We start from the raw sequence: 23,365 nt of genomic DNA on the forward strand, positions 1-23,365 counted from the left end.
TCCTATCACCAAAATATACTTAATCAAAAGCCCAGGTACTTATAGTAGAAAATTACTCCTGTTATTCTTTTACATTTAACTCTATACTGTAGGATAGTACTGTCTCAAGCAGTATTTCAGTGTTGTAGCTAATTTTACTTTATATGCTGCTGGGTAGTTTAATTAAAAACATTTTATTGGATGATTGTATGTTTAGTAATCTGCAAAGTAACTTATCACTACATCTGTTTAGTGGAAAAGTAAAACCTGAAATGTAGTGGAGTAGACATACAAGTAGCATAAAAGCTCAGGGCTTGAGTACATTTTATTAGCTCCTTTCCACTGTCTATTATTATTATCATCATTATTATATTTTGGTTACTTTAAGATTCTGATGTGAATGAACTATTGGACCAGATTCAGTAGTTTTTGCATGTTTTCCCCAGAACAGTGATGAGGGATAAAAAAAAAGAGGAAGGAGCAATGAAACCCATGGTAGGGTGTAAGTACTTTCACATATCGGTATGCATGTGCGTTATGTATTTTCTTTTTGTTAATGTAAATGCTCATATGGATGTGCGCTTTAAGCGTGTGCATCACTTGTGGTGGGTGCTGAACCGGGCTCCATAACTGGCTGGTGGGGGTCACTCTGGGAGCCACGGGGGCCCCACACAATACCCTGGCAGCAGTGTGGCTTTTACTAGGCCCCGCGCCGCTGGCTTTACGAGAGCCAGACAGACGGATCCCCTTCACGCCATAAAGCCAACAACAAGGGAACAAAGAGGGCAGGTGCTGAGGGCTGCCATTGAGAGCTCACCTGCACCCAGCGGGGGAACAGACTGAGTCCAGCCAAGCCAAGAGGCCCTCCACATTCACATCCCCACTCAGCCACAGAGAAACCATTTCTCTTTTTGCAGACAGAAGCAGATCCTCGGTTGATGATGACACACATGTACTGTATACACTGCAGTAAATGATTTTGTTGAATGAACGTTGGCTGCTGCAAGACCCAAAACAGGCTTCAACAGGTCGCTGCTAAACTCTGTAATTATCAGCATTTGACAGGTAGTGAGAGTGAGGGCTTTGGGAGAAAGCCAATTAGGAGTGCTTTCCAGATCTTTTTTTTTAAAAAGAGGTAGTTTCAGAGGAGGTTATGAGATATCAGGTGTTTGTGTGTAGTAGGGGGTGTTAGTGGGGGTTCACATGGTAAGAAAATTGAACTAGAATGGTAAAGGTTAAGGGACAGGATTAGAGGGGACATGTAGGGAATCAAGCAAACGGAGACCCCAAAGGAGAGGCAGATGGTAAAGCTTAGCAACAAACCACAGCCACAGGTAGGCATGGCGGCAGGCAGGCAGGCAGGCAGGCAGGCAGGCAGGCTGTCAGCGGGGGCAGACTATGAGCTGCTGCCCCGGCTGAAGTGACAGATGTGTGGTGAATCTTTAACTCTGCTAGTTCCCCACTGTCACCGCATCTGTCCCTGCACTGCTCAACGCTGCCTCAGCCCCCTCCTGTGTGAAAGAGGCGACTTAAAAAAAAAAAGGAGAGCTATCACCGGCCTTATTGATTAGTCCAGGCTGTCCTGGCTGGCTTCGTTTAATGACCTCTGGGAGTCATTATTGAAAAGTCATTGTCTTTGTGATTAGTTTTTCACTTTCTCTTACCATATGGGAATCCTCCTTTTGCAACCTCAAGGGGTGGAAAATTCGTGCTTCAGTGGCTCCAAAGTGCACTTGTTGGCTGACTGAAAATAAATCTGAAGATGTTTGATTTTTGTTTACATATCTAATCCGCTTTTTAAAAAATGAGGTCATGCTGGGCGACATGTTCAACGACAATAACATAAATAAGAGGCCAGCGTATGCTCTCAACTGAAACAGCAACCCCTCTCATTGTCTCGTTTTAAATCCTACTATAGAAAAACATATCACTGACAGTATGAATGATACATCCCACTTTATTCTCATTTATACATTTGGTCTAATCTCCTCAGACGGCCCAAATGGCAGGGACAGTGCCCCTCTCTCTTTCCCCACTCAGCCATGGCACTGGCAAGAGATGGTTTATTTTAATTGAAAATTAGCAAAACAAAACAAGGGCAAGAGGATCCCTGAATGGGGCCCCTTTCTCCGGGAGCTCCTGTGCCGTTGAATAATGCATATGGGAGAAAGTAAACAGCAGCCGCGGGCCTTGCTGGGGGAACAATGGGCCGCACACAGCCCAACCGGGGCGCCTGATTTTATTACTGGCCTGTCAATCCCCCCAGCCTGGGAACTGTGGGACCTAGGCCAGGCAGCAGCTGCTGACCGGTCCACACTGACCCAACACACCCAACAACCTGCAGGATGAAACTCTCACACCGCTGCATACCTCCACTGACTGCACTGTCCACTCCTAATCGCTCCATTCACACACTCAACATGGGTGCAGATGGAAGAGGAAGAGAGCTGAATCCATTTCCTTTTTCACTGGATAATCCATTCAGTCTTCTTCTTCAGAACTAATCTGAACTTTATTTTGAAGGATAGAATGTGATGTTAACCTTTATATAAGCATTAGATTAAAGAAATTGTGAAAAAATAGTGCTGTGAAATTGTATTTGCACTTCAGTGAGTAACTCATTTAAAGTAGACTTTCCTGTAAAGATATACTTTTCTTTAATTCGCTGGGTTTCGGATCAACTCTATCCCATCTCGGAGGCAGTGGTCTGAGGTCACCGTGGCCACTTGTAAACTTTCCCCTTCCACTAGAACATTCTTTGTGTGTTCGTTCTCTCTCCGGGCATTGAGATTCTGGTCTCGCTTCTGGCTTCAGCCAAGTCCCGGTTGCCATGCCGACTGGCAACTGGTCTCCCAGGATGAGTAATGATGTGATGTGGCTGTGCTCTAAAGTCCCAACAAAGACCTTATTACCGCTGCAGCACCTCATAACGCACCATTGTTGTCAAGTGCTCCTGATATTAACCTGCCTGCACTGGGGCTTCCTCCCTTCACAGTGGAGATGTGTGTGTGTGTGTGTGTGTGTGTGGTGTGTGTGTGTGTGTGTGTGTGTGTGTGTGTGTGTGTGTGTGTGTGTGTGTGTGTGTGTGTGTGTGTGTGTGTGTGTGTGTGTGTGTGTGTGTGTGTGTGTGTGTGTGTGTGTGTGTGTGCAATCGTATAAGTATTTTGGGGCTACTGCTGATGAAAGCTGGTCTAAAAGAGCCAACCCTCAGAAGTATGCTCAGAATTTAGTTTGTCATTTTTACACAAGTTTACAATTTACTTTTTCTATAGTGAGAGTCATCATTTTAATTTTGCCAGTTGTTTGATTGGATTATTTTAATTTGACTCGTTTGGAGGCTTCAACAGTCACATTTGCTTACACTTTTGCTCATTTCATCATAAAGACTCCCCTTTGGTTTTTATATAATGAGTTTTTAAACTTGGTTTAACTTGAAGTCAGTATGAATCTCCCATATTTCAAGTCTTCCAAAAAGGACCTCCTCACCTCGGCAAACAGCATCCCCGGGTCCCGTGAACCGTACGCAGTGGCCAGGCCCCAGCCAAGTGTTAACTGCCATAAAGGAGAGAGGTGTGTATATGTGTGTGTGTGTGTGTGTGTGTGTGTGTGTGTGTGTGTGTGTGTGTGTGTGTGTGTGTGTGTGTGTGTGTGTGTGTGTGTGTGTGTGTGTGTGTGTGTGTGTGTGTGTGTGAGAGAGGTGTGGACTATATAGGCAGGGTGATGCCACAGGATGTTTGAGTGTTTGACTTGGTTTAACAACATCCTCTGACAGAGACACCACAGGCTGCAGATGAGGTGAGAGATAAGAAACAACTGTGATCCAGGCCTTCACCCCGACCATTGTCCTGCTTATCTGTAATGTAGCGCTATCTGCTAATAATGGGGAGGAGATAGAGGGAGGGGTTGTCATTGATAAGGAACAAAAACATCACTTTTTGTTAATTAAAGTGTTGGTTGGGGACACTTCTTTATTAGAATGGACCATAACCTCCCAATAATGTGTAATAGAGTGTGTAAACTTAGTTAAAAATACTAATTCAGTTTGTAAATATATGTTATGTTATGACTTTACATATTAAATGAGTTTACCTAGAAACAGGAATATTTTCCGCAACAGGCCTCTGCACACATGAACACTCATAGAAGAGGCACCCAAAACGTGATCTATTCATTACACATCACATTCACATGTTATTTTTATGTTCAGGTGTCTTAATAGGCCGGTTTTTAGAATGGAGCCTCCTTTGTTTTAGCCTGATGAGGCGTACACTCAGATGCGTCACACAGGATGTCTCGTCCTCTCCAGTTTCCCTCGTCCCGGACGAGAAGGGGGTTCGCCAAGGAGGTTATCAGCACAAAATCACCTCTCCAGCTCCAGACTCCGTCCCAGGGGGGGAAGGGGACAGGAGGGGCTTCTGGCCATGCGTACATCACTGTCGCCGTGGGAAACGGCATCCATCAAATAAAGTCAAGCATTTACCTGTGTGGCTCAGGTGACAGTGGGAGAGGGGGCAGGGGGGTTTGGGAGAGGGGGAGATGTAGGTGGCCCAGGGGTGAGAGAGTAACCCTGACCCTGTGGAGGTAGAGGTGAGAGGGGGGTTGCTGGAGTGGGAGGGGGGTGGCCATGAAGGCCCGGCGCCCAGTGGCCTCTGTCCTGGAGCCAGACAGGGGATTGTGGGAATTCTGCCTCCTTCTAACAGGGTCAGCTGTCCCTTGGGAGACAGTCCCCTTTCCGGGAGTATCAGCAGCGCCTCTCCCACCCTCCTCCCTCCTCCTCATCTTCCCAGCAATACCACAGCAGGACTGGTAAAACAAGTTCAAACACACACCGCTAAGACTTCCTCTCTCTGAGGGGATGTATTCTGCACATTTTACTTGCTGCATTTCTATTTGTTTGTGTATAAGAAAGAGAAAGTTGTATAAGAAAACCTGCAGCTACACAATATTTCAGTGACGAGATAAGATAAAATAAGATAATCCTTTATTAGTCCCGCAGCGGGGACATTTGCAGGATTACAGCAGCAGAGTGGATGGTGCAAACAAGTGATATAAGTAAAAAAACAAGATCAAAACAGGTATAATAAATAAGTAATCACATACACCACGACTATAGCTGTAAAATGCATGTGTGCATATTTTCTTGTGTGAATCCACATCAGTGCCTGAGTTCATGAGCATGTATATATGTCATCTGTAAAATGAGCAGGGTGTGTCATTTGCTCCACTATGATCACTGGCTATGTCATATTTCATAGAAAAACTCTTATTTCAAAATTCTTAAGGAAGTAATTAAAAATAAATCACCACCCCCACATTTATTAGAAACTCTGTTATAGATACTGTAGAAGAATTAATTACACTCCGAAGTCATTAAAAGTAGTCTATGTCTCCCTTTTAATTACAATCATTCTTTAATGTGATCACTTTGAAAATTCATCATATTTCTCATACTCTAATGAAGCCAACTTCCAACGCAAATACCGCACGATTCTCGTGACATATGACATATTATTTATATTCAGTTTCCACCTGAATGAATCACTCCTGTGACAATGCAAAACAGAGCTGAAGACACCTCGGTTGATAAGAGGGATATTTGGTTACACCTGGTGATATGTAGATAAGATTAAATTTGAGACAGAGGGATGAGGGGACGGAGGAGGAGGAGGGGGTGGATGCAGGTTTCCTCACTGGTGCATGAAGAACAACATCTAAGGTGGTTTGGGACAGGGGGCTAAAGGGTTGTCAGAAGACCAGGTCTGAGCGCGGACTCGGGGCTGCGTGTAGAGGTGAGGCTCAGAGCTGGGTGTTAAAGGCCGGTGGTGGAGCTAATCCTTAGATTTAGACAGATAGGCTCCAGGACGGGGACAGGGTCTGCTGAGAGCGTGGCAGAGTGGACGGCCGAGGGGTCGAAGGGTCGTGTTTACCTGCGGCAGGTATTTCCTCTTGGGAACTGATAAGACCCAGGGAGGGGAAGTGCTCTGTTCCAGGTGAGTGCAGAGGGGCCCCCAAAGTGACACCATACACAATCCTCACCTGAGCCCCCTCCCCTTCAGGCTCCACCCCTACACACACACAAACAGGCCACCTATATGCATCATGCTCTGACCTGTTTTTTTTTTACATGGTTGCTACAGAATACATGTCGTTTATTTGAAGTATTGTGCTCTGATATTTTTGTTTTCCCGCACATCGATGGCTGCATTTACTTCTGACATTTTTGGTTTTGTCCCTCTTAGAAACTGTGTTTTAAAACTGACTTGGTTGTTGCTTTATCTTGCTGCTCTCACCTGTTTTAGTGGATATTTTTTTCATGTTGCTACTCCAACTTGAAACTTGAGTATTTGTTTGTTTCCTGCAAATAAGCAAAAAAAATTTCTTTTTAGGTTTGTCCACTGAATATAATGAGCTGCGGTAGCTGGGCGGGACTTCTTTCAGGTGTGTCATTGGAGCAGGCAGCTGTGATATGGCTGAGGTGTCACCTTGTTTGTTTTCCTTCTCTCTTCCTCTTCCTCTTCCTCACCTGGCTCGGCTCTGAATCCCTAACCCCCGGGTGCTGAGAGGAGTCAGTGAGCTAGAACATGTTAACAAGCACAGCCTGGACCACTGTATTGAAAGACACACACGCGCTCGCTGCACAGGGCAGGTGGGGAGAGCTAAGGGAGTGGTTTAGATCAAATGTATTTTTTTTAATATCACATTTTGAGTTCATGCAAATATCGTCACATCATTTTGAGACAAAAACCAACAAGTTTCTAATCTGTTCATGGTTGGTTTGAAAGTATACAAGTCCAAAAGTAATCTTGATTTTGTGTTTCCTGCACTTGTTTTGAGCTGTTTTAAAATAAAGTTGTGCATTGCAGCCATACAGGACAACAGCGTTAACAAGTATGGAGCCAAGTAGGCAAATAATGCTGTAAATAATGTTTTATAAATGTTTTGTGGAATTATCAAGTAACCCAAAGACGGTTATATCATAACACCTGCGCCTGTGTGTCGTGAATGTGTACTCATTGTGTTATACGACATCTTTGGTGTGTACCAAGAGTTAGCGTAGCTGTTATCAGCGGAGGAGGCGAGAGTGGTGTGTGAGGTAGGTGTGTAGTGGTACACTCCTCCTCTGTTCTCCTCATCTCCACCTCCTCATGCCCTCTCCTCTCCTCCTCCATCTCTGCAGAAAGCCTCATTAGTGCCGAGGAGCTGCTGAGGTAGCACACGGCTGCCATTGTGGCCAATCCAAACATCAGGTCCTCTCCATCCGAGCCCCCCACTTCAGAACCCCCAACCAAATCCCATTTTCAGGCTCCGCAGCTGCCCTGCTCTGCCAGAGCACTTAGCCGTGTCATTCTATCCGGCTCTCCAGGCCTCAGAGGAAACAGGCCTGTTTTGTGCTTGGCAGTCTCTGATATGACTCCAGAAATGGAAATGAAGCCATGGATCTTCATTAGGAGAGGCAGGTGTCCAAAGAGACCCAGTCCAGGTGAAGGAGCTGGGAGGGGGTTGCTAGGCGAGCCAAGGCGAAGCTCGGTGAGGGGGGGAATTGGATTGGTTGGGGGTTTTCGATCCTTAAAACCCAATGATGGTTACCGCTCTATACACTTTAACACACACTCACGTATACACTTCTTCTTCGCCATCGCCCTCCCCGCCCCTACGCCGCTCCTCCACCCCGGCACTTAATTGCCCATGTAATGAGCTGCAGTGAATGGGATTACTTGTGTGGAGGCACTTGAAGACCCTGTGCATTCGGGGGCACCTCCTGCAGACCCTCATCTCCAGGGAATACATTTAGCATGATGTTTTCTATGAAGCGCAGGGGGCAAAAACCTCAGCTCTTCTCGCTGCATCTGGCCTAGTTGCATTAGGCCCTCCACAGCCTCCCGCCTCCTCCCCCACCCTCTCACCCCCCGGGGGCCTTTTGTTTCCTTAATTATTCATTACAGAGAGGTGGCCTTCCCTTTGAAACCTGTGGAGGTGGATGAGGCTTGGCGCTGACCCACGATGCACCAGAGCATCCTGGAGCCTGAGACGTGTCTTTGTGACAGGACACCTGTTATTTCTCCGTCCTCCATCAACTTGGCCCCCTCGCCTCTAACTACAAATTAACAAATCAGAGGGGAAAATTATACCCACACATCTTTGTGTATGTTAATGTTATACATATGACATCAATACGATGTCCATCTGTCCTTTCTGTTTATTTGACATTTGCTAAGATGTTTCACAATGTCTGCACTAAAGGGAACCATGTTCATTTTAATGTTTACTTTTTTAATGATGTGCAAAATGTAAACTAAAGACACACTCAGAGGCCTCTACTTTGGATACTATGCAAATGTTATTTTGTGAGTTCCATAAAGTAAAACAAACTGTACCAGCTAATTTGTGAGTGAAATGTGGAGGAGCTCTCTCCACGGTGCCCAGGGCCGCTTCTCTTCTCACGCTGTTTTTGGTAAAATATTAGCCCCCGCAGCCCTGTGCAGGGCGGCTGACAAATAGAGGGCTGTTGTCCCCCTTCTCTCACAGGGCTGAGGGTTAATGATCCCAGTTTCGGGGGGTTAAAGCCTGCCAGTAGGCCTTTCTCCTTCACACCAACAGATGTTGCTAGGACTTTAATGTGGTTATCAAATCGGAGTGCCCTCTGAGCCCCGGGAGCCCTTTGTGCTTCGGTGCATTCCAGGACCTCGCCGTGGTGACCAGGCATCCCGGGGGCCAAGTTGGGCTCCTGCTGAGTCTTCCAGCAGCCCCTCAGAGCTGACAGCTAGGGCTGCCCCTCTCCCCACACCACCTCCACCCTCCGCCCAGGCCCTCTGTGTTTCTGCCCCCTGATCCTGTCCCCTCAGTGTCATAAAGTCATCCTCCCGTCTCCCCTCCATCCCACAGTGGCCCTCTCAGTCACACTGCTTTCACAAATAGGCCCACTCACTCACTCACTCTTACTAGCCCACTCACATTTTTGGTCACACACATTAAGTCCACTAACACACACATATACTCCAACAACCGCAAACACACATATAAATTCCTATTGCAATGACTAAACAATTTTATTTTATTTGCAGGTGAAAATTGTCCTATGTGTGGATAAATTGTGGACGGATATAAACTATTACATGTAGTAATTATTCTAGTTTAAAATATGTTAAACCGTGCTGACCTGCAGGTGGTTCAGTCTTTACAAACTCATTCTGTGCAGCCAAACATTGTTCAAAACCACATAATATTATTCTAAATTCATAGTTGAGTTCTTTAAAAGATACCAAATATGTTAGGCGGAAATGTGTGAACAATAACGCAGAAAACATCTAGAATATTTCTATCATGGAGTCTAGGGTTGGAATATTTCACAATGTGTAAACAACACAAAGCTTTACTGAAGAGCTGGAAGCTGATACAGAATATATGTGATACTACCATATGGTGTGGAATCATTTGTTTACAACCCTTAAGCTACTTCGAAGGACAAAAAGGGAAAAAGTATGTTAAGGATTCAAAAGAGAAGAAAGGAGCAAGAGGGCTTTAAATCTTAAAGCTTTTGTGGGCTATATGTCTTTCTCTGGTAACTTAAAGAGGTGCCAAATTACACTTGTCTGAACAGAATATTTAGAGCAAGAGGGAATTTACACTTGAGCCTAAGGATTTCAGTTTGTTTTTGCATAATGATACAAACATTTATACAATGTTCTAAAGAAGAGCCTTACACACCGTGGTAAACATAATGCGGCAGCTCATTTGAAATTGTAAACAGGTTTAGTGTTCAGTAGGTGTCACAAATACCTCCCAGATGAATAGGTCATGGTCTTGGAGGCGATAGTGGAGCCCCAGGGTCAACCTGGGCTTTCTCTGCTCCTCTCTGCACATACAGTATCAATGCCAGCAGCTGTGGGATTGTTTGTACACAGATGCAGGGCTGCTTGATGATAATTGCCTCGCAGCTGCACTCCGAGGATGGAACTGGGTGGGTTTTTTTTCCTCCCTCGGTGTCTCATATTGTGTGTGAAGCGTTAAGAGCAGGAATGTGGGAAACAGTTGTAATTAAAGTATTCTGTAACTCAATTAAGGACTCTTCCCCTCCCCCATGGTCCCCGTGAGCCTTAACCGCTATCCTACACCTATCTCCTGCTAGTCCGTCAATACGAGAGCCTGTGGACTCTGTAGCCTCTGTCGCCCGACCTTTAGTGTTTAACTAATGTCAGGACTGGTTGCATTGAGAAAAGAGGAATTTCTTACGTGACAATTTGCAGGTAGGAGGGTATATGAGGTGGAGAAAAAGACAGCGAAGTGGAATAAATGGGGAATTGCTGTTCCACAGAGGGCTGCTAACGTGGTTACCACTCAGAGGTGCGACACTCATTACAGCCATGAGTCATTTTTCATTGACTGTTATCAGCCCACTGTGCGCAGAAGATGGATGGATGACAATTACGCTGATGAAAACCTCACAAGCTCTTATTGGCGAGAATAGGAGCACTCAACAAAATCATTATGCCGTTATTTTTAAGTTACGTTTTCCAAAATAGCAACAATTGTATAAGTCGTTTGTGTAAAGAAAACAAATTTCAAAAAATACCTTTTGGCTTTTAGTGATTACTAAATATGTTGAAAAGTGGTTCAGTAAGTAAGCAATAAAAATCACGTCGTTTGTTCTAATTCCCCCAAAACTGCTGCAGGCTGGTACTTTGAACAATGACAGGCAACAATCAAGGTGCTCAATTAACTGTATAACGATTAGGACATCAATTACCAAATTGATTGATGAGGCTAAATGATCCGATTCATTTTCTCCAACCAGCGTAAAAATTGGGGGCAGCAATATGAGAAATTTTGTTGATTAATGGTTTGGGTGTGGAAGCCCTATGCCATGATAATATGTGTAATTTAAAATGATAGAAAATTGCTGTAAACACTTAAAAAAATATTTGGAACGGAATATACAACAGGATTCGATGTGATGAATTATAAATATATATGAGAGAAAATACAAACACCCTTGTGGTTAAAAAGTTTAAAGAATAGCTCAAATTTAGTTTAAAACAACTATTAATATTAATTGAATTGCTCTTCTTTAGCTTTTTTCTCAATGAATGCTTTGATTGTATAAGAGCAGTTAATGTATCAGATGAATGTATTTCTTTTCTCTTTTACCATTGATGCTGCTGATGTTCCTCTGCCCCTCTAACAAAAGCCAAAACAATGTTTGAAGAGCGCCTTGAGACCAGCTTGGACTAAGGCTTTAGTTTTTATTCTGTTCATGTTGTCAATGTGTAGAGGGATAATTGAAGCGATCCTTGACTATGGGATCTATTTATATAGAGCATAATTCCCTCTGTATTCAGGCATTATCATGGTGTCAGAACAAGCACAATGGCACAATAAGGTCAATATAATGAAACTCCAAAACAATATGGTGTCGTTCTTATAATATAAAGAGAGCCACTCCCGGTTTGTTTGGTCTTGAACTTGTTGCAAAATGACCATAATCACAATATGATAAATATATTGTTAAATAATTTACAATTAATTTTGTGTCAACATATAAGCAATAATTATACCATCATACCATAAACACATAATGTCTAAAAAGTATTTTGAATTTCAGTTTAGATATAGGAAATGCAATTTTGTGATTAGCTGTATTTCTTGAGGGTATCTTTAAAGCTTTTTTATTTGTTGCCATTTAAACTTTTTTTATATATATCTTTTGAAACTAATATTTTAAAGCACCTGTTATGGCCCACAAATATAGAGCTTCCTTAAATGATTATTATTACATATTATGATTAATATTAGTTGCAGTTGTATTCTTGTAATTCAAATTTTAATTAGCATTTTATTGCTAGTACTAAACAGAACCTATTTTATTTGTACCACTATGACATAATTTCTTTATCTTGTGTTTACCATTAATCTCACCAGCATCTGGAGCCAAAATTACATCAGTTATCTGCTTTTTCCCATTAGCAATTTGACAAATACCCCCTTTATAACCGCCCCATATCATTCTGCTTGACTTTCCCCCTGGGCCTGAATTCAGTTATTGATTGTCCGTTCAGTTTCACTTGGAAAAGGTTGATAAAAGGAGGTTTTCACTTTCTCAATTCGATGTGACAGCTCCCTAACAAGAATAATGGAAGGCGCCCATTCACAGGCAAATCAAGCTAATCCAGCGTGCCCCTCCAGTCTCAATGGAGAAGTCACAGTCCTTCCCGGCCCATTCCATCACAAGCCTCTCTCTTCAGAAGCCTTCAAAGTTAGCCCAACTCCTCCAAAAGACAACATTGCTCTTTGTACGGCCCTCTCACTCACCATCAAATGGATAAATAGGTCGATAAATGTATACAAAGTCAGACGGGAAACAAAACTGAAGCATATAATCGGTTTGTTTTATGAGTAATCTGATTTCACTGATTCCCACTCCTCATTCTACTTGTAGTCAACAGCTGATGAATTGATAATATCAGACCTGTTGGTGTGAAAACACACCGGTCTAAATCAACAAAGTGGATTTTATTCACACATAAATCTTATTAATCTTCAAAATTAGAAAACAATAGCGAAAGTTTCTCCCCCCTCCTGTTGTTCACTGGAATGAGCTGCGGTTTCTCCTCTAATCTCTTTTTTTTTGAGCAGAAACCAGGTTACAAAGCAAAAGTGCTTATGTGTCTGTGTGAGTCACACTACATGAATAAGCGTGCAGGCTTGGCTGTGCGTATGTCTTGTGTAAATACATGAAAGCATACGTGCGTAAGTGTGTGTGGTAGGTGGAAAAGATTCCATATCCAATACAAACAATCTAAACTATTTTGTACGTTTATAACTGTGTAGTTGCTGACAGACGCACTGTACATTTTACATGACTCCATCAGGTGCAGTAGGGACGCTGAAAGAGGCTGGAAAGCTGCAGAACAGAATAATCAAAAGTATCCTCTATATGGCATCAACAGCAGGCTCATCAATAAGATCCGCTATAATAGCCAAAGTACCGAACAAAAGGTAAAATAACATAAATAAACTCAGTGTAATTGTTTGTTGCAGTGCTTATATTTACACGTTTGAAGAATGCTTCAACTCGTGTTCTGTTTGTTCGGCTGAATGTCTCATTCACATTTGACTTAACAAGACTGAACAATGACTTTGTAAGACTTTAGGCAATTAAAGTGCCACAGGTTCACTCCCATTCTGCTTTTAGAAAAGAGAAAAGGGAGATTAACATGATTTTGCTTTATCCACCTCATATAAGCCTCAAAACCATAAAACACAACCCAAAGGCATCCCCGTCCTGCTCTGAATGTGCACTTGTTACTGCTCTCAATTCGGCATTCAGCCCCCTCTAAAGAGACAAGGCCCAATCACAATATTGTCAAGGCTCTGTTGGTTTTCTGGTTCAAATCCTTGTTCACGCTGTTTGCTGAGTACTCATCTGCTGTGACAGCCTTCAGACAAACAGTGAGTCCTGAAAGAGGTCTCCCACAACCAGATCTTTCCTGCTGGGCAGCGGCTGAAACGTTCCTTTCTCTCTCCATCAAGTGGAACCCGGGCTATTGAGTTGGCCCCTGGGATCCCTCCATTGAGGTGGGCTATGGGCCAGTGCTTCGCCCCTCCTTGCCCTGGGCCACCCTCATTCTCCCAGCACACCTGTACCCCTAAACCCCATCGTGGGAACCTCGTCGCTGCCTCTGCCACCTGAGTTGCTCACTGTGCCAGCTGGGCACATCTGACAACACCACCGGGAGTCAAAGCACACAGAGACCAAAGACAGTCACAGCGTGCCAGCTCGATTGAGCTCTTAGAACTTTTTTTTGCTGGGAAGCTGTCTTGTTTATTGAAGTCAGAGAGATTAAGTAATCTCCGCAGAAGTTATGAATCAAACTTGTGTGTCAGTTTGTGATGTATAGCAACCATTTAAGATTTGCATATCTGAAAAATGCACTCACAAAAAACACATTTCCAGCCTCGGATCGCGGTTCTCCCTGCTTACTCACAACCTCCCTCATGCACCCCTACCCTCTAAATCTCCATGGCACACTGCAAAAAAATGGCATCAATTAATCAACATTCATGAACCGTTTACTTGAGCTCCCCTTTGTGTGCCGCAGGGCCTAATCCAGACAGAGACCAGGCTGTTCTGCAGCAGTGCAGACTGCGTCACTCCACCCTTTGTGGGAGAAACCCATCAACTGGTGTTTCAGGGAAATGTCTCCCCCCACTGAGAGCTTAACCTTCCCCCTCTCTCACCCTCTTCCTCTTGTGCCCTCTTGGTACTCAGGGCAGGAAGCTCTATCTCTTAGAGGAGGCCATCCATCCATCTTGCCTTTTCCAATCCAATTCACAGCCGCTCCACATGTATGAAGACATCTGTCCATATTTGATCAGATATTCCATTTTGCTGCAAATGATCCCACCCTCCATCCCCACCCATGAGGGAGGCAGCTATTTAAATGTGCTGATACTTTGCTGCATAATAACCTGCCAATTCTTTGCCTTGCAGAAGAAGCAAATTTAATTGGGCTGTGCATTTAGAGCTCTTCTACAATTACACAATTACAGCGGAGATGCATTTCTGCACGTTGCGATGTTTGCCCCAATTTACTGCACTTTTCATACAGTTTAACACTGGTTCCCTTTTCAGAGGATGCAAATTTGGCTCATTTGGCTTCAAATGAAGCATAATTGCTCATATTGAAATCTACACCTTTCCACAAGATGTTCCTGCCAGTTAGTTCTCATTAAACCTAAGGAGAACAAAAATTCCCAATTCTATTTCAGGGCACATGCCATCTGTATCATCTTGTGTTAAAAGCAAGGAAATTGGCGACAAAAATGGATGCTGAGTGCATGGATGGAAAAACTTGAAAATCAGTTTGTTCAAGGTAGTCGGTGCAGAATAACATTTCCCCCCCCCCTTTTCAAAATTTCTCACAAATAGCAATGAATTGGAAATTTAGTAGGAATATTTTAGTCAGTGAACTAAGGGACTAGGCTGATTGAAATTAATGCTATTTTCATTGTTTTCAAATACAGAATGTGTTTTCTGTATGCAACCGGAAAAAGCATTCAATTAAGTGCAACCTAATTAGTTCGAAGGGCATGTGCGGCTGGCCTCTCTACATTCAAAACACAGAATGGCGTGTCAACCCCGACATGTGATCACCATCAAAGTGTTTTCGACTCCTTCCTCCTCTTTTATGTTACTGTCTAGAAAGTTATAGAAATACGACTCTTTTACTAAAAGGCCCTCTGAGTCTGAAGTGGTGGCCTGAGCCCTCTCCAAACAATGCCTTACAAGATACTGTTTAAATTCATATCCGCTCCTCCTTTCTTACGGGGAGACAACACAACAAACCACTGACCCACTGATACACAATTAGAAGTGATGCGGCAGTTAAGGCTACAAGCAAGTCTGTTTAACCGTCTGTCTTTGACCCTCCACCATTGAATAAATATAATGCCCCCAATGAGAGTAAGACACTGAGGTGGAGTGAAAAGAGAGCTGGGGAAGATTTTAAGCCACACATAAGTAGTTAAAGACCTTTATAGAGTATAACACCATTATCCCTGCTGAATGAAAATAGGATTTAGTGTTTTTTCCACTTAATTTAAATCAAAAGAGTCCCCACCTTACATATTGCACTGGTAATGTAATGGAGAGAGACCCACAAAAAAGGCTTTGTGGCTCTGACACCTCCTATAGTGGGACTGTGTTGTCCTGTGAGCAAAAGGGAGAGAAAGGTTTTTCTTCCCTGCGTTGCTATCTGCTAACACATTCTAATTGATGCTGCTGCATTCCTCCACTGGATGCATTCAGTGAATAACGAGCCTTGGACTGAATACCCATGAATTGGTCCCCACCAAGCAAAGCAGTAAAGCCTTTGGCCCCCCATCTTTAGCCTCCCCGCACCGCCACCATCGCAACCACTACCAAGCACCACCTCCCCACCAAACCTTCCCCAAAGCTCTACTCTAGCTTCACCGCCCCATTAAAGCACGACCATTGTGCGACCATGCAGCCCACAAAAGCTGTCAATCTCTCCGTGGTCCTCCAAAGCTTGGACTCACACAGACTGGAGTGACAGACCTCCCCCTTCACCCCCCCTCCAACCCGCCCGTGTCCCCCTAAAAATCCTCTCCCTGAAAACTTCTCAGCTAACTATACCCCACCACCCTCTCTCTCTCTCTCTCTCTCTCTCTCTCCCTCCCTTGCTCTCTCTCTCCCTTGCTCGCTCTCTCCAGCCCCAGTGCACAAAGCATCAATCTGTCTTCAGCCCCAGCACCCTTGGCCCTTTGTCCCATCTGCAGGTGCCTCTGAAAGCACCCACGGTCGCCCCAGCCTCTGCGCACGCCACGCCTAGTCCAGGGACAGGAACTGCTGACAAAGGCCCAGTGTGGGAATGAGGGATGCGTGGAGGGAGGGAAGGGGGTGTCGGAGGGGGGCTCCTCTAAGACAGATGGCTGGGGAAGTCTCCCAACTCCTCCACAGGGGCTGTCAGTTTAAATTCAGAACTACGAATGCAACTCACGGGGGAAGAACCAGTAAAGGAATGCCCACTAAATTCACCAAATACTGTACTCCAAGGACCAGAACATAGAAACAAGCAGCACTCTCTGGGTATCAAATACAACCGTTAGAATTAAATCACTGAAAAATAAATGATTTAAATTAGAAATGTTAACAAACTGTTAAAATATAAAAAATGTTGTCCTCAAATAAATGTTAAGTGGGTCTGAAATATTTTAGTTTGTTTTAGATTTATCAGTACAAAGAAATACTCATTAACAAACATTGTTTTATTATTCTTATCACTCCTTAAGCCTTACTTTCACTTTCGAATTATATTTTGATTTTCATGCAATTGCCTTGCACTAATTTTATTGTTATTATCCGCACACAGCTTACTGTAATGAAATACATTAAGACATACAGTAAATATATTTGTGAAGTTTATTTATTAATTATTTTTAATAAGCATGAAAGGTTTTGTTATGTCTTATGAGGTGTCTTGCCTTGTTCTTGTATTCTGCATTTACTTAAGGATTTAAATACTAAAATCCTTACAAATGCAAAGTTTGAAAGACCGTGTTGTGCACATGTGCAATTTACGTTCATTTCAGTCTTGAACAGCACTTATATTATAATAGTTTAGTCCTCAAAAACTTTCATCAAAATTCCAAGATTTTTGATTGCAATGAACTTTATAACAGTCCCACTTTAAACTGTAATCAGCTCTGCAGCCCTGCTCTGGGTTTCTTTCTCAGTGCAACAAGTTGGTTACATCTCATTGATGTTACTGGGCTGCCACCATGTGGACATTTATTGAATTGCAGCAACCAGTTGAAAGGTCAATGTATGCTCCTTGGATATGGATGCAGTACTGAATGAAGTAAGTAGCAGAAAAATATCACTGCTGTCTGATAATATTTGCCCGTGTGTGAAAGCTCTTTCTTTCTTTTTTTCTACCATTCAAATGTGCTGATTTGGTGTCTTTTATTCGCATAAACAGCAGCTTAAGACTTAATATATTCATTGATGTCATTATAAAAATTATAGCTTCACATGTATGAAAGTCAGTCCCTTTTGCTGAGATAATTGGAGGGCTTTTATGAGCATTTATACACAGCACTGCCTCAGTTCGACAGTGACAAACCCTAATCCTAATATTTCCTTCAAGATTCAAGTTTACGAAATAATATCACCACTTTACCCCCCTGTCCCGATTATGCATCATGTCTGGTGTGATCCCACCACGAGATGATCTCTAGTTTTAGGTCTAGTACATTATATTGTATTGATGTCAGCCACTCTGAGAGGTGTGGAAATGGTAATGAGTCCACAGTATATATGGTGTATATACCTTAATGCTGTAGATTTTTACAAATGACATTACCCTGCATGGAATTCAGTCCTCTAAGCTAAACTGCAGCTCAATAAGTGTTTTAATTTCTGTAAAGGATCGGGGAGAAGAGAGCAATATTCACAAAATTCAACAAACAGTAAAATAAAATGAAGCATTTCTTCGTTTGGCCACATGGTGGGGATAGAATCTAATTTATGGCCTTGTACGTGTTCGTGACTGATATGACAGATATTTCCTCTTAAGGCAATCCTTTTTTCTTTCAATTTGAATTGGTTATAATAATATAACGTAGATATTATATTAAAAGGTTTATCCCTTACTCTGAAATAAATTATAGAGGAAAAATATGACCTATTGTATTTTAACAGCATTACCATATGTTATACAACACACAACTCTGCAGATTGCAAACTCAAATTTTGAGGAGTTTACACACACTTTATAGTGATTGATTTCCATGACAAGTAAAGTATCTACAGTATCATAGTACAACATGTAGAGTCTGTTTTGACAGTGCTGTGACCTCTAAAATTAATACAATTAATTTGAGGTTCCAGTCAAAATGTAAACATTTACAGGTACATAGCCAGAGTTGTAAAATACGTCAGTTGGCCCTGGTTTGATGATCTATATGTGTTCTCTCTGCACCATAGCTGGGAAATGCAGTGTTGATCAAGCTGGTAACTTCCTGATGTGATGTTATTATGAGGTGCATGACGTGGCACATACTGAAACCACAGTTTGTAAACGGGTTGGTCCCTCAAATGTTTTGACTTTGAGAGCTCTTAACTCTGACAGGATTTTATAGCTCTATGTATATCAGAAAAGCGACTTCATTTGGGTTTGACTGCTTTTAATACTTTCAAGGTCAATTGGTTTAATTTTATAACTCAAAAAAAGATGTGCTCTTGTGTTTTTTCCTATTACGGTTGACCAGTAATAGTTTACTTAATATCTATATTACGCCCTAAAACACTTCCTGTCTTACCCCACCTGTCCCGGTTTGCAAAGCTGATCATATTTCATAAACAGGAAGGTTGAAATTGAGGCAAAATGCAAACCGGTTGCCACATGCAAATAGCTTCCAGGGTCAGTCATGCTGTGGCACATACAAATACAAATCAGCCTCTGAGAACCACAAGAGTGTCATATTTCTGTTTGTGACCTACAGCAGGTAGTTTGAGCACCATTGTGATTGTATTTGACGCTAAAAGTTAGGGCATAATCCTTTTATGCAAGATTTAAGTGATTATAGAATTTAAGATGCAAAATAACACAAATCCTAATTCTCATGTAGTTTTTCCAGACTTTCACAGAAGAGCACTACTTTCCTAAAAGTGACCAATATGACTCGTTATCCCTATTAAGCATTTAAATCTTTGCATGCATTTCTATTCTTCGTCGTCCTCAGCATGGCCTTTGATGACTCATACCAAGAACCAATATAATAATAATAATAATAATAACTTTATTTATATAGCACCTTTTAAAAACAAGGTTTACAAAGTGCTTCGACAGACAAGCCAGCAAAACAGTGCAATAATAACCAAGACATTGGTAACCTCAGATCTAAGGCTGTTCCTCAAAGTTTCTGTTAATTCTGCTTTAATTTGCTTCAACTTGTGTCACAATAGCAGAAATGTTCACTACATCTGCACATTTGACCTGATGACACTGGTAGTCAAGACACTAGTACAAATGTTTTTTTTCTATAGAAGCAATATTCAAACTTTTAAGCCTCCCAAACCTCACATGGTATTCTTTAAAGCTAGAAACGAGAAGTAAGATCTTTGCAAACTTGCATCATTTACTTTCCTTAGACTTAAAAACATTACACATTTTACCACCTGCCTTACAGCCTTTACTCCAACTTCAACTCCAAAATGAGGAGGAGGGATTATTTCCAGAACAGAAAGATCATATGGCAGATTTTTTACCATGTTAACATTAATTTTAAGACACACATGGGTTGGCACAGAGCTGTCTTTGACCTTAGACTTCTGAGCCAGCGAGCAGTTAAAGGGTCCCTGTGCAGGTAAGTGTTGGCTCATCAAATGCCAACAAAACAAGAGCTGAAGGACATTTGATGTTAGAGCTCATAAATCAAGACAATCTTTGAAGTCCCAAAACTAATTTAGCCTACATCAAAGTACATTGATGTATTCATCTTTAGTAAATTGTTTACTGTTCATGTTTTTTCTTGTAACTTTGCTTCCAAAACTTCTCTATAAAGATACCAATGTTGCAGCTGTTTTTTGCTCTTACACAGTTTTTACCAGTTTTTAGAGCAACTCCTTCAAGACCTGCAATTAACATGCAGAGTATATAAACTTAACGAATGTGCATGGCTTTTCAAATAGCACCAGGTGCAACCGGTAAGTTCTGTGTTACAACATCATCTAAATATACCTGCTAATTTTATGGCAAGACAGCACAAGTATTTGGGAATAATCAGAGTTTTGTTATATGTCTATAGGCTACAGTGTAATACAAGTATGTTGTTTACCAATTGCATTGTTTTAATATGTTTTTCTACATATATTACTTATAAAAGATTAACTGTTGCATGCTTTTGCCGCATCTTAAGGTTTTGCTGATATAAAGATAAAGAGATAAAGAGGTTTTTATTGTCATTGTAGTGATACAACGAAATTCCGTTTGGTAGCCCTCAGCCAGCCAGCAGCAGCGAACAACAAACACAGTTACAACAATATACAAGATAAAAATACACAAAAGGAATGAAAACTTTACTATGTACAGCAGGTGAGTATTTAAAATGAAAAAGTTGTGCAAACAGTGCAGTGTATTTCTATAACATCCACCAGAAGCTTTCCATCCATCATTCTGTTATGAGGGATGTAACTCTATGACATTACAATCCTCTTTTGAGTCGTCTATCCGGGGAAGAGATGTATAAAAGGCTTTTTATTCATTGCTCAATGATCCCTGAAGTGCAATCAAAAAACCAGTTCTCTTCTGCAGAACATGAAGGGATAATAAAGCTTGTAGTTCAAATTCAGACCACATTACCCATAATCCACTGCGAGCAAAAGTCGCCGCACCTTCGCCGGGTGGAGCTTGTGAACGTGGGAGCGTTTGTGGCTCTGCTGCCCGAGTGAACACTGCTTGACAGGGGGAGGTGAGGCGACCCGTGCACGGGGGGGATTTGAAGGGAGAAGTTAGTTTTTTTTTTTCCACTCGTGTGTGTCTCCGGCAGTTTGTGGGTCTACGGGGGAGGCGTGATCGAGCACCGCAAATGATCCGTACCAGGCTAAGCAACAGGGCAAAGAGAGAAATGTCAGGGACTGTGTCAGCCCCGAGAGGAGGGAAACGCGACTAGTAGGCACCACAAAAAAAAAAAAAAAAAAAAAAAAATCCGCAACGCGGAAAAAAAATATTCAAGGGGGAGAGAATGCGAATGGTGAGGAGATCCCGAAACCAGACAAAATGGAAACGATGTAGCGTCGCTGCGACATTTCATGTAGCCAGAAGTGACGGTAGAGTAGAGAGTAGATAGCTAAAGGGGGCTAGCAGGTCTCACACACACACACACACATGTGAAGTTATTCCCGGGGAGAAGCTGCAGCAGAGAGCCGGGAGGAGTTCACCAGTGTTACGAAACCAGAGAAGATCATCACAAGAAGATGCTCCGGAGAAGACTCAACCGTCTGGTATGTGTGCCTGGCATCATCCTCACACACACACACACACACACACACACACACACACACACACACACACACACACACACACACACAAATTGTTAGCATATGCCTTCCTGCTGCTCCTGCAAGCGTTTAACTGCAGATATTATAAACTGCCATATTCCCAGTTGCTCTCTTGTTTTTGAAACCGGAAATTCGTGTGAAACTTGCAACAAACTGTTACTCCACACTGCATGCTGGTTTCACTTGGGTGCTCTGAGCTGGGTGAGTTCTCTGGCAGCCAGGAAGTCAACATGAATGTGAGCCAAACAGAGGCATAAAAACCACGTTTTCAGGTCACAGCCTTGAATGATTTAGTCTTGCATGTAAACTCACCTTCTTGAGAACCCTATCATGAAATGTACAGTGTGTGTGTGACCTGTGATACTGTTTGTAAAACACACAACTACAGCTCTGTTGAGAGAGGAGGCTATCTGGTCTACCTGTCTACAGAGACCTGGGCTGCTTCTCTCTAGGGTCCCAAATGCTTAGAATATGCACTCTATTTAAAGGCACTATGACCTGCATCAGAAGATAGGCCTTTATGGGTTAGCATTAGAGTTGAATCAAATAGCCGATTAATTGATCGACAGAGAGTCAGCAACACATTTGACATTTGGTTTAATTATTCCATCGCTTCAATCGGCCATGTTGTCACTGGATTTGCTGCCTTACAACGTTATGTTTTTTAAGATTTGTTATCTTTGGATTTAAGACCGCTGCTCAGACTGTATAAGAAAAATAAAATAAAAATCAATATGCAGACCTTCCTGAGATGAAGAACATCTGTTTCTAATTTCCCTACAGTCCCTCTTCATGTTGCTTTGCATCCAGCCACTGGATTAGTTAAATTTGGCATTTTGCCAGCGTGAACTGCTTTGACATCATATTTCACGATTGGTCCATTTAATGCTTACCCTTTTTAAAGTTCATCTGTTGGTTTCACTGCCCTTCCTCATACATTAATCAGCCACGAGTGGGCTAGTTGAGAGTGGAGTTAACTATCCATAAGGCCAGGTTTATAAATGCTAAACCGCCTTTACTGCCTCTTTATCGTCCGCCTATGCACCAGTAACCTGTTGTCACCGGTGGTTTGAATCCCCCACAGGCTATGTGAGCAGTATAGATAGCGACAGTGAATAGAGGGGAAGCAATATAATAATTATAGTGCCTGACCCTCCTTCTAGCCTCACTCTAAGTGTTGCCAGGTCAGCTGATTTTCCCTCCTTCTGGAGAGGATTGCTGCTGTAATTTCTCTCCAGTGTGAGCTGTAAATAATATTTTGTTCGGGGCAGCCAGCCACACTGCCATTGATGCACACAGTGCCGTTATCTGAGGCTCTGGCTGTCTGCCTCCTGATTCACACCACCCTCTCCTCGCCCACGGGGGCTACATGTGCATCATGAAGAGGCAGCACCGATAGAGAGAAGGGAAAGTGTGACTGCTCGTACCAAAAGGAGGCTTCACGTGTCTCACTTGACTCTTCCAATCTGATGCACTGTACCACTAAACCCTGAGTGTGTCTTTGGAAAATCTGTAAAGATGGCCGTGGGAGTGAGGGGAGCTGGGCTTTTCATTAGGTGGGGGGTGGGGGAGCTCCAGAGGTTGTAATACTCTGACAGGAATGCAAAATCACACAGTTGCCTTTGATGTTCGCTCAAGCCCTTGAAGGAAGCCTTATGATCTGTGAGAGGTGGAGTCTGGCGGAAGCGTGATAGTGTTCGTTGTGGGAGCCCCTGCCTTGACAGCAAGGAGAACAGCATCAGCACATGAAAACACCAACATTTAGGCAGCACCTCAGTATCTTTTTTTTTGGCACCATGGTAACCA

At 42.7% G+C, this 23,365-nt stretch overlaps 1 protein-coding gene across 5 annotated transcripts in view; it reads left to right on the plus strand.

Annotated features, from left to right (window-relative positions):
* The first annotated feature begins 20,892 nt into the window (after positions 1 to 20,892).
* atp11c (ATPase phospholipid transporting 11C) overlaps positions 20,893 to 23,365 on the plus strand; it is a 41,833-nt gene continuing 39,360 nt past the window's right edge. For all 5 annotated transcript variants that reach the window (XM_054597056.1, XM_054597058.1, XM_054597059.1 and 2 more), the window contains exon 1: positions 20,893 to 21,502. In XM_054597056.1, coding sequence (XP_054453031.1) covers positions 21,476 to 21,502 — 27 coding nt within the window. In that variant the 5' untranslated portion in view covers positions 20,893 to 21,475. The remainder of the gene's footprint in view (positions 21,503 to 23,365) is intronic.

Source organism: Anoplopoma fimbria, chromosome 4 (genome assembly GCF_027596085.1).
Source record: "Anoplopoma fimbria isolate UVic2021 breed Golden Eagle Sablefish chromosome 4, Afim_UVic_2022, whole genome shotgun sequence".
Classification (NCBI taxonomy): Eukaryota; Metazoa; Chordata; class Actinopteri; order Perciformes; family Anoplopomatidae; genus Anoplopoma; species Anoplopoma fimbria.